We start from the raw sequence: 16,324 nt of genomic DNA on the forward strand, positions 1-16,324 counted from the left end.
TTTCATTAAAAACAACCCAATGAGTTATGTAGGACAAAAGTTATCTTTATTTTTAGATGAGGTACACGAGGCTTTGAGAAGTTAAACAACATGCCTTTGGTGATACCAGATCATTTCACAGGTAGAGTTGACTTCAGAACTCCTGACTCCAATTCCAACATTTTTTCCATTACACCACATTACCTAATTATATTTATATAATGTAAAGCACCCAAAATGGTCAGCATTATGATTATGATCAGGAAGAATATAAAAAAAGACCAATAAAAATATATGGCAAGCATATTGTCTTTATTTCCTTGACCTTTTTTTTTTTTCCCCTTTAAGAATAATTACAAATTACTTTTAAGGATGGTTGGACAAAGTCAGAGTTCAGCCAATAGTGCATTACTTAGTGCATTGCACCTGTCTTCTTATAGTCCTTCCAAAATAAATCTATTTCATCTTTTGTCATCCATTTTCTGGACATAAGGTTAAACTTTAAAATTGTTTTCATTTACATTTTCCTCATTAGCAATTTGGAGCACTCTTTCAAAAATCTTTTATAAAGATTCTGATTCTTTTAAGAACTGTTTCTTCATATCTTTTGGACTATCCAGTGGGAAATGTATCTTGGCTATATATATCTGTAGATTATTAACATAAAAACTATAGTGCTATTTAGAATTATTCTGTATGAATATGCAAAGGATATCAAATTTCATAAGGATAACAAACTCCCAGTATATGGCTAGAAATTGCTCAAGGCACTTAAGTCATTTGACTTGGTGATTCTGCTAGGGTCACTTCACACAGCAGTGTGAAGAGTTGAGATTTGAACCTGCAATTTCCATATCCTAAGTCCAGCTTACTATGCCACACTTAACTAGACAAGTCAGCCTCCTCTTTCTAGGTCTCAGTTTCCTCACCTATAAAATGAAGAGACTGTCTTATGTAACCTCTTCAGGATCTCTTTCAGTTGTAACTCAATAACCCTATGTTAAGCTTTTGTGATCTCACATTAACTGTTACTTTTTGGTAGTAGAAAGCTATACCTATGATTTATCAGTAGCCAATGTGTAAACTCCTTTAACTCAGAAGACAAGCAATCTTGTCTTTAACATGGAACAGGATTTCTTAAACTTTTTTTTACTTGCAACCCCCTTTTTACCCAAGAAATTTTTATGTGACCCCACACATAAAAGTATATAAAACTTATAAACAAATCAAACATTTACTGATAATAAATCATAATTTCTCAACCCCCACATTCAGTTACAAGACCCTTTTTGGGGTCCCAAACTTCACAAAACAGTGAGAAATTAAGTTATTTGTCCAGTCACCCAGCTAGTATATATCAAAGGCAGGACTTGAACAAGAATAGTTCTCTGTCCACACAACCTCTCAAAATAATATTATGGTATAATTAGTTGTAACATATCAATATTTGAAACATTCTCCTTAAAATTTAGGAAAAGAAAAAATTTACCCTTATTTCTGCTTCTATCTGTAAACAATAAGGCTGATTCTGATATTGCTGAATTTCTCCAGTAATTTCAGCTACTTTCCTTCTTTTACTAAAGTTGATTAATTCTTTCCCTTGTTTTTTAAGGAAATCATTATTCCCTTCTTCAGTCTTCAGAATATTTGTTAAATATATTCCTATAGAAAAAAAGAAAAAATTCATTATTCCATTCTCATTTTACCTTATAGTTAATGTTGTTATAAAATAAGGTTAGGGTCTGGGACTGGATTGGTAATTTAATTGATACTGGGAATTCCTTGGTGAGAAATCACCTTCTACCAGAGTTAAGTTGGCAACTCCTCTGCATTTTATAGTCTTAGAGAGTTGCACAGATTCCTAATAGGTTAAATGATTTGCCTTGTATGTCAGATGCAAGACTTAATACAGGTCTTCTCAAATGGACCGTAGGCTAGTTCTCTACCCACTATGCCAATTCCCCTTGCATTAAATGTTATTAATTATATGTTTTTTTCCTCAAAAGAGCAAAAGCATTACAAAATATTTAACATATAGGGATAATCAAGGATTATGGGACTCTGAAAGCAATGTTTTAAATGTTTAACTTTAGCAATTTAAGAGATAAAACCTAAATTTATTTATTGGTGAACATACCACTAAAATTTTTTTTATTATAAAAAAGATCATAAAAATAATTAACTTTTCTTAATTTGTATTTGAATAAAAAGACAAGAGCAAAAATAAAAGAACCTACAAATTCTACATTCTAGATTAAGAAAAAAATTTTTTCCACACTTGACTAACAATTTTATAATAACTCTATATATAAACAAAGATTTGTCACTGGAAGAAATGTTAAAAATCATATAGTCCAATCCACTAATTTTTATATGTAACAAATCTGAGGTCCAAGGAAGTTAAATGACTTGCCCAAGATAAAGATAGGATTAAATCGACAGGTTTGCTCCTTTCAAAACCAGTGTTCCTGCCACTTGGTCACACCTTGAACTCATTCAATTCAATAAATTTTTATTAAGTATCTATTGTTACAGGTGCTGGTAGGAAGACAGATTTGTTAAATTTTCATAGTGAGATTTTTCACTTTAGAAACCAGCAAACACTATAAGTCAGGGATTGATTTATTTTCTGAACTGTCTAGACCAGTGGTCCTCAAACTTTTAAAATAAGGGACCAATTCATTGTTCCTCAGACTGTTGGAGCCGCATCTGGCCCGTGGTGAGAACCCCTGGTCTAGATTTTATATATCTTACCTCTCTTCCCCAATATTTTCCAAAGAGAGTCAGCTATTAAACATTTACCAGCACACCCCTGGGGATAGGATACATATGTAATAACCATAAAACAACAAAAGCCATAATAAATTCTTAAGTACAAAGTCCCACATGAAAACAGTCAATGCTATTTGGTGGGAATCACAAAAGGACTCCTGGGGGGAGGAAGGGTTAATAGCATTTGAATTAGGCTCAGAGATAAAAAAACATGGGGCATGGTAAATCATCCATTTTAGCTAGGCTAGTCATTAACACTACACCCTGCTATAATAACATTTGAGCCAATTATTCAATATACATTGCTCTTACAGAACAATCACCATAAATTATTTTGCTTGATGTTGTGTAATAAAAATATACCAGATCACAATTTATTTGAATTCTTCTCTCAAAACCTATACAAATAAAGTTTAAATTATTCTTGTTTCCATGAATCCACACAGTGGCAATTTGTAGCTGTTTAAATATTAGTTTATGGAAATCATTTATTAATAATATTGAAGAAAAATACCTAGCAAAGGAAATGCTAGGTCATTCTAAAAAGATTCTTTTTCAAAACCTAAAACCCCTGCCTATTAGAAACAAAATTCAATTTGTTGATAGATAAGAAAAAATATATAAGCATTGTGGACAATATCATAAAATGAATATCCGATAACTTACCAAAGAAAGGCACACAAGGTGGGTTGATTGATTTCAGTTTTGCTAGGTATTTTTTAAAGTGATCTTGGCTTAGTTCTACAGCTTCTTCTAAAATCTTCCTTTTTCTTTCCTGTAATGCCTTAAAACAAGTATAAATTCTGTTGAAAATATGGATTGTCATTCTCTTTCAATCTTTTAACTATCAATGTATCATATTTGATAAAATTCATGCCAATGCTATGCATATATATATATATTTTTTAAAACTACCAATATATCTCCTTTTATGAAAAGCCAATGACAATATCAAAAAGGGCTTTTCACTTATCAAAAGATTCTATTAATTCATTCTAAATGATCTATAAGAATTTGGTTTACAAACAACTTTTCAGAAACATATACTGCATATATATACATACATTTCTTAAAAGGAATACTTTTATTTGTTCATAATCACAAGGTCCAAACATATCACACACACAGAGACACAGACACACTCACTCACACTTTTTCTTAACACATTTTTACGATAAATTACAAGATGAAACCTAAAGATTATATTTTGTTTAAAGCTCTACCATCTTTCTTGTTTGATTTTGTTTCAGGTCACTTTGCTTCTAAATGTTACATATGTTTAACTTTTTTTGAAACTAAAGTTTTTACACCTGTTAGGGGAATTCCTCTCTCTCCAAGATATTCCACGCAGACTGTATACCACATTAGGTTGGGCAGGGTGGGACCCAGGGAAGTAAAAGGAGCATGACCCTGAGGTGGGAAGTTGTACTTGCAGGAGTTATAGAAACTTTTATAGGTTCTTTGAGGTGGTGAGGAGTGTGTCCTTCTTGATAGATTTCCTCCTTGGGTATAAGTCAACTACACACCCCTCCTTCCTCTGGTTCCATCTATGCCAGTGCTGAGTTGGTGGGCATAGGTAATCCAAGAAGACAGGAAGAATAATAGACAACTCTGAGGGCAACTTGCTCTTTTACTTCCTGCTACCCCCACTGAGAGGATGACTGAATAAAGACACTCTGTTTGCACCTTCAGATTGGCTCTTCTCTGTGTTTATCCAGGTAGGCTCCAAAGACTGGGATGTATGGCCCTGGCAGCCTAGAGTAGTGTGCCTAAATTATCTGGCAAAATCACCTCTTGGTATAACTGAGCCATTCTAAAGGTCTCAAAAATCAATCAGTTCTATTCCGCATATCAATACTTTCCTCAAGTATTTCTTGAGGTAAAAATTTCTGGTTTTTTAGAACTCATCTTTAAATAAATTTTTAAAGTGAATTTAAAATTTAAAAAGGGTCCTGGACTGAAGTTTTTTATAGTCAATGTTTTCATAGTTCAGAAAATAGCAATACAAATCTCCCTATATTATTCTTTCTTCAACCATATTCTCATGCAAAATAAAAAGTTAGTATACTTACAATCTTCTTTGGTTATTCAAGATGGAAACATGTGGCACCACTACAAAACTCATTCACTTGTTATATCTTTACACTAAGATATATTAGGAAAAAACCATACTATATACTAGACAACATTAAATGATCTAAATTAAATGATCTATCTGCATACTAAAGAAACTTTCTAAAAATGTGATTTTGTATTTCACATATGAAATATAAATTAAGTAGAACTTAAGACTTCACTGGTATAGGAAACGCTTACATGTAGACAACTTTGTTGGCACCTTTTCTCACAGATTAACTACTTTGAGACTTCTATGACTAACTTCCCCACCATGCTTGGGAAGCTCCTTATGGAGATAATCACAAAATCAACTCCCAACTTTTATTTAAGGAAAAACCTTACTCAGGTATCTTTTCATTTCTCATTTAGCTACTCTACTCTGGAGACTTCTCTGACTGACTTCTCTACCATGACCCCTTATTGGGTATCTTTTCAACTTTCTTCATTAGAATGTCAGTTACTTGAGGGCAGGGCCCATCTTTCTTTTTTCTTGTTTTTCTCCCCATCACTTAACACAGTGCCAGGCACACAGTGAGTGCTTAATAAGTGTTTACAGATTGAAGGTTTGCTTATAATACTGAGAGGTTAAGTGATTTGCTCAAGATCACACAGCTTCTAGATATTAAGGTGTGACTTGAATACAAGTCTTCTTGGCTTGAGTGTAATTCTCCATCAATGTTATGCTGACTCCTTACAATATTCAGTACAATACACACACACACACACACACACACACACACACACACACACACACACACACACACATATATATATAAAGAGAGAGAAAGAGAGAGAGAGAGAGAGAAGAGAGAGAGAGAGAGAGAGAGAGAGAGAGAGAGAGAGAGAGAGAGAGAGAGAGAGAGAGAGATTTTTCTAAATGCACATTGTTTCTTTCTCCAAAAGAATGAAATATTTATGGCTAAGACTTACTTCAAATGTATGTTCCAATCTGTATACAGACACTGAATTCATTGCACTGACTATCTCTAACACACCACTGAAATTGTTCAAGTCTTGAAAAACTTGCAGAATCTCCATAATCCTACTTAATACTGCCACTCGTTCTTCAAAGTTTTCTGCTTCTACTATGCACCTGGTCCAAAAAAAAAAAAAAAAAAAAAAAAAAAAAACAAGAAAACACTACTTAGAAAATCTGTATGCGGTTTAAGAATTTTTAAAAAATTATTCAACTTTAATTTTGACATTAGAACTGTACCTCACATATACTTACTTTTCAAACCAGAGAGTTAGATTTGTAGTGTGCCGAATCATTTTCAATAAATTTGGAGAATTTATTTCCTTATCTTCTTTAGTCCATACACTTCCCACAAGTTCAGAAGGCTGAACTGCCCTGTTGAGCCAAAGGTCAATGAGAAAAAAGAAAAGATTAAGTTACTATTTATAATAAGTAGGAATAGGGATAGTCAGTAGAAGTAAACTATGAACTGTGCACTTTAAAAAAATACACAGAGACACACACACACACAGCATCTAATGGTATTATTGATCTTTCAAGGCTTTTGGTTACATAGGAATTGTTCTCAACACATCTAATGATAGAGAAGGAAGATTCACAAGTTCTCTCTGAAAAGGCAAATAAAATAGTTGGTAGAACAGATTATATTTCACATGCCCAAAAGCAACAAGAACAAGGATGGTTCTATACTGAATCAGTCACCATGTCTTGATCGGTCCTACCTTAACAATATATCATCCAATTCCCTTTTTTCCACATACATAGCTTTTATTCTAGCTTAATAAACTCATCATCTTTTTTTTTCCAGCTGTCAATCTGATAGCTTTCTTTTTATTATTATTATTATTATTATAACTTTTTATTGTCAGAACATATGTATGGGTAATTTTTCAACATTGTCCCTTGCACTCACTTCTGTTCCAACTTTTTCCTTCCCTCCCTTCACCCCCTCCTTTAGATGGCAGGCAGTCTCATACATATTAAACATCTTAAAATATATTTTAAATACAATATATGTGTATAGATCTGTACAGTTCTCTTGTTGCACAAGAAAAATTGGATTCAGAAGGTAAAAATAATCTGGGAAGAAAAATAAAAATGTAAGTAGGCCACATTCATTTCCCAGTGTTCTTTCTCTGAGTATAGCTGATTCTGTCCATCATTGATCAATTGAAACTGAATTGGATCTTCTCGTTCGTCCATCAGAATTGATCATCATGTAGCATTTGTTGTTGAAGTGTATAATGATCTCCTGGTTCTGCTTATTTCACTTAGCATCAGTTCATGTAAGTCTTTCCAAGCCTCTCTGTATTCATCCTGCTGGTCATTTCTTATAGAACAATAATATTCCATTACATTCATATGCCACAGTTTATTCAGCCATTCTCCAATTGATGGGCATCTGTTCAATTTCCAGTTTCTAGCCCCTACAAAAAGGGCTGCCACAAACATTTTGGCACATACAGGTCCCTTTCCTTTAATATCTCTTTGGGATATAAGCCCAGTAGTACCACTGCTGGATCAAAGGGTATGCACAGTTTGATAACTTTTTGAGCATATAAACTCATCATCTCTTGAACTATTCCAACAGAACTTCCCACTTGCTAATCTCTCCTCTTGCTAAACATAGCTATAGAAATGATACTAATAAGACACAGATTGAACCCTATATCTCTCTTAATAAGATCTTCAATGATTCCCTACTACCTCTAAATAAAATAAAACTTTTCAGCCTAACCCTTGAAATACTCCACAATTTGTCTCCTAAGGTACCTTTCTATTCTATCCTATCAATCCCCTTCATGTCTTCTCCCTTCCAATCCACAAACTTTCTCCTCCCTTCCTTCTTTCCCTATACCTAATTCTTGCCTTCATACTGGGGAATTTCAACATACATATTGATATTCCTTTAAAGATTCTAATTTCCTCAACTTACTTGTTTTAATGATCTATTCCTCCACCCCAATATGAATTGTGTCCAACTCTTTATGATCCCATTTGGGGTTTTCTTTTCTTTCTTTTTTTTTTTTTTTAAAGAAAAAAGTTTATTGTTTTCAAATATACAGTTACTATTTTTAATTCAATTCAATTCAATTCAACAAACAATTAAGATGATGATATGTTATTTATCCCTGCTAGCTATATTCAGTAGACAAAAATGGTTTATAACAAGCATCTTAAAAACCTTTTAAAATCTGGTTGCCACTTACAAAGCTTAATGTCCCTCTTCTCCCCTTTCATCCCCACTCCCTCATCTTCTCTCTCCTGACACTGCCTATACCCTCCTGCAGGTTCTCATCATCCCTCATCTGGACTATTGCAACAGCCTGCTGATGAGGCTCCCTGCCTCAAGTCTCTTCCATTTGGGGTTTTCTTGACGAAGATAACAGAGGGGTTTACTATTTCCTTCTCCAATTCATTTTACAGATGAGAAAATGGAGTGCCCAACATCACTCAACTAGCCTAAGACTAGAATTGAACTAAGGAAGATAAGTCTTCCTGACTCATCTTTTATAGCTCACACTTTTACTCTCCTCTTTTCCCCATGCTGACCTCTTATAAACCAGTTCAACTACTGTGTTCTCTCAAAATCCTTGCCCCCTTATACTTTCACCAATCTTTCTCCTGCCAAGCTTCAATCTTGGATTTTATTTCTGTATCTACTGCTTTGCTCCTACTCATGCTAAACACGAGTCCTGCTAAACAAAGCTGGAGAAAAATCACAAAGCCATGCTGATGGGGATCACTACAACTTTTTTATATAATCTGGTACTAGAGTCTCACTGTAGCAAGGCAATCCTTTTATACCTCTGACTTATTATACCATTCAACATAGTGTCTTTTTGGCTTCCCTTTTTCTCAACTTCTTCACTTCTCTTCCCCTCACCCTGACTCATCTTACTGAAAAAAGTGAAGCCATTCACTAAAAACTTCCTCTTCTTTTCTCTTCCACATCTCACATTATTTAGATGCATTCTGACACCATTTTCTACTACACTCTTATTTCATTTGAAGCAGGAGTTCTTTCTCCTTGCCAAGACAAATTTCTCTATAGGTACAAGTGCTTCTGTTGCAACCTATCTTCTCTAGCAGACTGTCTCCTTTATTATCTGTACTCTCACTTATCTTTAATATCTCCCTAACAAGTGGTTCCTTAATATCTAAAAACATACCTACTTCTCCATAATTATAACAAACCTTTTATTTGAACTATCTATCCTTATTAACTATTGTCATTTTTCCCCTACTTTTTCTAGCTAAACTCCTTGAGAAGGGCATCTGCAATTAGTGCCTCCACTTCCTTTCCTCACTCTTTTTAGCTTTCTCTATTTTGGCTTTTGACCTTATCATTTTTTTTAATTAAGGTTTTTTTATCTACAAAACATATGCATGGGTAATTTTTCAACATTGACCCTGCAAAGCCTTCTGTTCCAAATTATCCCCTCCTTCCCCTCACCCTCTCCCCACATGGTATGTAGTCCAATACATGTTAAATATGTTAAAATATATGTTAAATCTAATATGTGTATACCTAGTTATACAGTTATCTTGCTGCAAAAGAAAATTCGAATCAAGAAGGAAAAAGAGAGGGAGGGAGGGAGGGAGGGAGGAAGGGAGGGGGAGAGAGAGAGAGAGAGAGAGAGAGAGAGAGAGAGAGAGAGAGAGAGAGAGAGAGAGAGAGAGAGAGAGAGAGAGAGAGATTACTGAAGGAAGAGAGGATAGCTCTATATTTCCAGAGCTATAGTAGGAAAAAGGATCAACTCAGTCCTCTGATACTAGCTCCAAGATCAAATTAGAAATGAACTAAAAACTTGACCAAAAAGATAATCACAGCTTGAAACAGAAGGCAAAAACCCTACTAAATAGTGTATTTCACAGAAAATCAAAATGGAATAAACCATTCAATTGCTCCAGAAGAAAATGGGAGATATTAGAATAAAGTAAAAGGATGAAAAGATAGAAGACAATGTAAAAATATAAAAATAGAAGAAAACATAAGATATATATTATATACCAATAAAACACAAATAATTACATAAAATCAATAAATATTTATGAACATTCTACTGACAGATTTGGCTAGGTTTGAAAGCATTTTTTGGAAGGCATTGGGAGGGTGAAGTTCAGAAAAAGAAGCATTTAAAGTTCTCTTCTTACTTGCTAATATTCTTTATCTTTTTCATCACCTAAAATGTTCTGAAAGTAATAGAAGCTTGAAATATATAATTAGTGAAATAATAAGTCTGAACTGCTACTTCATTGAAGGAGACTAAGTGTCAACTTGCTTTTCTCTCTAAATCATGCAATCGGGTAATTAGATTTGATTTTAATAAAAATCTATGGTGAAAACATAATTCTGAAAGCTGGGCTCTGAATAATATTTAAAATATAGAATTTGACAACTATAAGTAAAATTTCATACGGTATATACCACATATATACCAGCTCGGATATAAGCTAAATGACATTGGGGGTCAAGCCATCTCTCTCAGCCTCAGTTTCTTAATCTGTAAAATGGAGACAATTCTTAATCCACCTGTAAAGATTTTTTTTTAAAGGAAACTACTCCATTAACCTTAAGGTAAAATGTAAATGTAAGATACATTAAAAGATATACACAAGTAGCTTATATTATGATTTGTAGAACAGTTAAAATACTAATGTGCCTCTGAAAACTGAATAATAGATAATTTTTAAATTCTCTAATTACCTGTAAAGGTCAGATTCCAGAAGTGTTAGTTGACGTGCAATTTCTATTGGATGCAGGGTCATGAGATCAAATGTTTCATATTGTCCTGGTCTGCTAATGTGCCACTCAATGGGTGGTGGTGGACTTTCAAAAGTAATATTATGGCAAATTCCATTTGCCTGAGCTTGTTTTTTCCTCTTGATGATTTTAACAATTGACTCTACCCACTTCTTCATCGTTTTTCCTGGGGGGGGGGGGGGGGGGGGGAATCGATAGGAAGATGTCAAATGCAAGTGTGCTAATATATTGGTCAAATAATTTTTTGTCAAAACATTTACTTTATGCTAGTTTAGAAGCTACTCAGATCACAGAACAAACATACAGTATTCTAGATGACAGACAGCATATACAGAAATAAAAAAAATCTTTAGATTTTGTTATTCTGTTTATATTAAAGTAAAAAAGATAAACTAGCAAAAACGGCATGTTTTAAAAGTAGAACAAACATTTCAAAATGACTACTTTAAACCAAATTCCTTTAAGGAACAAAGAAAAAGAAAATTAAGCCAGTCTTAATTCTGATGTGTTAATTAATGCCTAATATTGTCTTTGGGCAAAACTTAATCTCACTGAGTAAAGCCAATAAATTGCCCATTTGTTTAAATTCATGTTCTTTTCATTTAATAATGTAATGTGGTTTTTGTTTGTTTGTTTGTTTTTATGCTTTTTAAAATTAATTTTATAATTATAACTTTTTTTTTTGACAGTACATATGCATGGGTAATTTTTTACAACATTATCCCTTGCACTCACTTCTGTTCCGAATTTTCTCCTCCTTCCCTCCATCCCCTCCCCTAGATGGCAGGAAGTCCCATACATGTTAAATATCCTAGATACAATATATGTGTTCAGAACCGAATTTCTTGTTGGATAGGAAGAATTGTATTCAGAAAGAAAAATAATCTGGGAAGAAAAACAAAAATGCAAACAGTTTACACTCATTTCCCAGTGTTCCTTCTCTGGGTATAGCCGATTCTGTCCATCATTGATGGAACTGAATTAGATTTTCTCTTTGTCAAAGATATCGACTTCCATCAGAATACATCCTCATACAGTATTGTTGTTGAAGTGTATAATGATCTCCTGGTTCTGCTCATTTTACTCAGCACCAGTTCATGTAAGTCTCTCCAAGCCTCTCTGTATTCATCCTGCTGGTCATTTCTTACAGAATAATAATATTCCATAACATTCATATACTACAATTTACCCAACCATTCTCCAATTGAAGGGCATCCATTCATTTTTCAGTTTCTAGCTACTACATTTTGGCACATACAGGTCCCTTTCCCTTCTTTAATATTTCTTTGGGATATAAGCTCAGTAGTAGCACAGCTGGATCAAAGGGTATGCACAGTTTGATAACTTTTTTGGGCATAATTCCAGATTGCTCTCCAGAATGGTTGGATTCTTTCACAACTCCACCAACAATGCATCAGTGTCTCAGTTTTCCCACATCCCCTCCAACATTTCATCATTATTTTTTCCTGTCATCTTAGCCAATCTGACAGGTGTGTAGTGGTATCTCAGAATTGTCTTAATTTGCATTTCTTTGATCAATAGTGATTTGGAACACTCTTTCAAATGAGTGGAAATGGTTTCAGTTTCATCATCCGAAAATTGTTCATACCCTTTGACCATTTATCAATTGGAGAATGGCTTGATTTCTTATAAATTAGAGTCAGTTCTCCATATATTTTGGAAATGAGGCCTTTATCAGAACCTTTAACTGTAAAAATGTTTTCCCAGTTTGTTACTTCCCTTCTAATCTTGCTTACATTAGTTTTGTTTGTACAAAAGCTTTTTAATTTGATTAATCAAAATTTTCTATTTCTATTTTCTATAATGATCTCTAGTTCTCCTTTGGTCACAATCCTTCCTCCTCCACAAGTCTGAGAAGTAAACTATCCTATGTTCCTCTAATTTATTTATTATTTCATTCTTTATGCCTAAATCTTGGTCCCCTTTTGATCTTATCTTATCTATGTGGTGTTAAGTGTGGGTCCATGCCTAATTTCTGCCATATTAATTTCCAGTTTTCCCAGTTTTTGTCAAATAATGAATTCTTATCCCAAAAGTTGGGATCTTTGGGTTTGTCAAATACTAGATTGCTATAGTTATTCACTATTTTGTCCTGTGTACCTAACCTATTCCATTGATCACCTAGTCTATTTGATAGCCAATACCAAATGGTTTTGGTGACTGCTGCTTTATAATATAGTTTTAGATCAGGTACAGCTAGGCTACCTTCATTTGATTTTTTTTCATTAATTCCCTTGAAATTCTTGACCTTTTGTTCTTCCATATGAATTTTGTTATTTTTTTTCTAGGTCATTAAAATAGTTTCTTGGGAGTCTAATTGGTATAGCACTAAATAAATAGAATAGTTTGAGGAGTATTGTCATCTTTATTATATTTGCTCGGCCTATCCAAGAGCACTTAATGTTTTTCCAATTATTTAAATCTGACTATTTTTGTGGCAAGTGTTTTGTAATTTTGCTCATATAATTCCTGACTTTACTTTGGTAGATAGATTCCCAAATATTTTATACTATCAACAGTTATTTTGAATGGAATTTCTTTTTGTATCTCTTCTTGTTGGATTTTGTTGGTGATGTATAAAAATGCTGAGGATTTATGTGGATTTATTTTGTATCCTGCAACTTTGCTAAAGTTGTAAATTATTTCTAATAGCTTTTTAGTGAAATCTCTGGGGTTCTCTAAGTATATCATCATATCATTTGCAAAGAGTGATAGTTTGGTCTCCTCATTACCTACTTTTAATTCCTTTAATCTCTTTATTGACTTTTATTGCCGAGGCTAGCATTTCTAATACAATATTGAACAGTAATGGTGATAGTGGGCAACCTTGTTTCACTCCTGATCTTACTGGGAAAAGTTCCAGTTTATCCCCATCATATGCATATGATGCTTATTGACAATTTTAAATATATGTTCCTGCCTATTTTAAGGAATAGTCCATTTATTCCTATACTGTCAAGTTTTTTTTTGTAGTAATGGATGTTGGATTTTGTCAAATGCTTTTTCTGCATCTATTGAGATGATCATATGGTTTTTGTTAATTTGGTTATTGAGATAGTTAATTATGCTAATAGTTTTCCTAATATTGAACCAGCTCTGCGTTCCTGGTATAAATCCTACTTGATCATAGTGTATTATCCTGGGGATGATTTTCTGTAATCTTTTTGCTAGTATTTTATTTAAGATTTTAGCATCAATACTCATTAAGGAGATTGGTCTATAATTTTCTTTCTCTGTTTTCAACTTACCTGATTTAGGTATCAATACCATGTCTGGGTCATAAAAGGAATTTGGTAGGACTCCTTCAATCCCTATTTTTTCAAATAGTTTATATAACATTGGAGTTAATTGTTCTTTAAATTTTTGGTAAAATTCACATGTAAAGCCATCTGGTCCTGGGGATTTTTTCTTAGGGAATTGGTTAATAGCTTGTTCTATTTCTCTTTCTAAGATGGAACTTTTTAACCAGTTTACTTCTTCCTCTCTTAATCTGGGCAAGCTATATTTTTGAAGGTATTCTTCCATTTCATTTAAGCTATCGAATTTATTGGCATAGTTGGGCAAAGTAATTCCTAATTATTGCTCTAATTTCCTCTTCATTAGTGGCGAGTTCTCCCTTTTCATTTTTAAGACTCATAATTTGATTTTCCTCTTTCCTTTTTAAAATCAGATTTGTTAAGGGTTTGTCTATTTTCTTGGTTTTTTCATAGAACCAACTCTTAGTTTAATTAATTAATTCAATAGGTTTTTTTTTTACTTTCAATTTTATTAATTTCTCCTTTTATGTTTAGAATTTCAAGTTTCGTGTTTATTGTTCCTTTTCTAACATTTTTAGTTGTAAACCCAATTCATTGGCCTTCTCTTTCTCTCTTTTATGCAAGTAGGCCTCTAGAGATATAAAATATCCCCTTATTACTGCTTTGCCTGTATCCCACACATTTTGGTATGACGTCTCATTATTGTCATTTTCTTGGGTAAAGTTATTAATTATGTCTATGATTTGCTGTTTCACCCAATCATTCTTTAGTATGAGATTATTTAATTTCCAATTATTTTTTGGTCTATTTTCCCCTGGCTTTTTCATTGCATCATGGTCTGAAAAGGATGCATTTAACTATTTTGAGGGTTTTATGTCCTAATATGGTCAATTTTTGTATAGGTTCCATGAACTGTTGACAAGAAAGTGTACTCCTTTCTGTCTCTATTTAGTTTTCTCCAAAGATCTATCATATCTAACTTTTCTAGTATATATTTACCTCTTTGACTTCTTTCTTATTTATTTGATTTATCTAATTCTGAGTGTGCAAGGTGGAGATCTTCCACTATTATAGTTTTGCTGTCTATTTCTTCTTGCAGCTCTCTTAATTTGTCTTTTAAGAATTTAGATGCTACACCACTTGGTGCATATATGTTTAATATTGATATTGCTGCATTATCTATGCTATCCTTTAGCAAGATATAGTGCCCTTGCTTATCTCTTTTAATTAGATAAATTTTTGCTTTTGCTTGATCTGAGATGAGGATGGCTACCCCTGCTTTTTTGGCTTCACTTGAAGCATAGTAGGATTCTGGCTTTTAATCCAGTCTGCTAACTGCTTCCTCTTTATGGGGGAATTTACCCCATTTATATTTATGGTTAATGTTACTATTTCTGTATTACTTGCCATCTTGTTAACCTCTACGTATGCTTTTATCCTTTCCCTCCCCCTTACCTCCCTTGTCAGTATTAAACTTGTGAGCACCACTTGCTTCTCACAGCCCTCTCTTTTTAGTATCCCTCCCCCACCTTAAAGTTCCTATTTTACACCTTTTCCTCACAATTTCTGTATTCCCTTCCGATTAGGCTTACTCCTTCCCTTTTCACTTTTCCCCTCCCACTTTTCAATGAAGTGGAAGGAGTTTCACCATAAATCGAATACGTCTATATTTTTCTCTTTAAGCCAATTCTAATGAGAATATGATACACACTATGTTCATCCCCCTCCATTCTTTCTCTCAAATATAATAGGTTACCTTTGCCTCTTCGTGAGATGTAGTACCACCACTTTACCCTTTTTTCTGGTATAGTTTCCTTTCCACCTCTAGTTTCTAGAACAAATTATACATGTGCTCTTTATATATCTTTATGAAAGAAATATAGTTCTCAAGATTTCTTTTTACCTTTTTAGGAATCTCTTGAGTTCTATATTTGGAGATCAAATGTTTTGTTTAGATCCGTTTTTTTCATCAAGAACAGATGGCATTCACTTATTTCCTTGAATGTCCATCTTCTTCCCTGGAAAAAGATGCTCATTTTTGCTGGGTAAGTTATTCTTGACTGCATACCAAGTTCCTTAGCCTTTTGGAATATCAAATCCAAGGCCCTTTGATCCTTTAATGTGGATGCTGCTAGATTCTGGGTAATACTTATTGTAGCTCCTCCATATTTGAATTGATTTTTTTCTAACAGGTTGTAATATTTTTTCTTTGGTTTGATGGTTCTGGAATTTGGCCACAATATTTCTTGGAGTTTTGATTTTAGGGTCTTTTTTGGTAGGTGATTGATGAATTCTTTCAATGTCTATTTTACCCTCTGTTTCTAAAACATCTGGGCAGTTCTCTTAGATAATTTCCTGGAAAATAATGTCCAGGCTCTTTTTTTCATCATATTTTTCAGGGAGTCCAATTATTCTCAGATTGCCTCTCCTGGA

General features: G+C 33.5%; 1 protein-coding gene across 1 annotated transcript in view; it reads right to left on the minus strand.

Annotated features, from left to right (window-relative positions):
• LOC141556522 (son of sevenless homolog 2-like) overlaps positions 1-16,324 on the minus strand; it is a 95,368-nt gene that overhangs the window by 18,196 nt on the left and 60,848 nt on the right. Inside the window, exons 14-18 of the mRNA XM_074290736.1 lie at positions 10,557-10,779; positions 6,101-6,220; positions 5,800-5,962; positions 3,418-3,535; positions 1,469-1,641 (exon numbers count right to left, since the gene is read on the minus strand). Of these exons, the coding sequence (XP_074146837.1) occupies positions 1,469-1,641; positions 3,418-3,535; positions 5,800-5,962; positions 6,101-6,220; positions 10,557-10,779 (797 nt within the window). The remainder of the gene's footprint in view (positions 1-1,468; positions 1,642-3,417; positions 3,536-5,799; positions 5,963-6,100; positions 6,221-10,556; positions 10,780-16,324) is intronic.

This window comes from Sminthopsis crassicaudata, chromosome 2 (genome assembly GCF_048593235.1).
Source record: "Sminthopsis crassicaudata isolate SCR6 chromosome 2, ASM4859323v1, whole genome shotgun sequence".
Taxonomy (NCBI): Eukaryota; Metazoa; Chordata; class Mammalia; order Dasyuromorphia; family Dasyuridae; genus Sminthopsis; species Sminthopsis crassicaudata.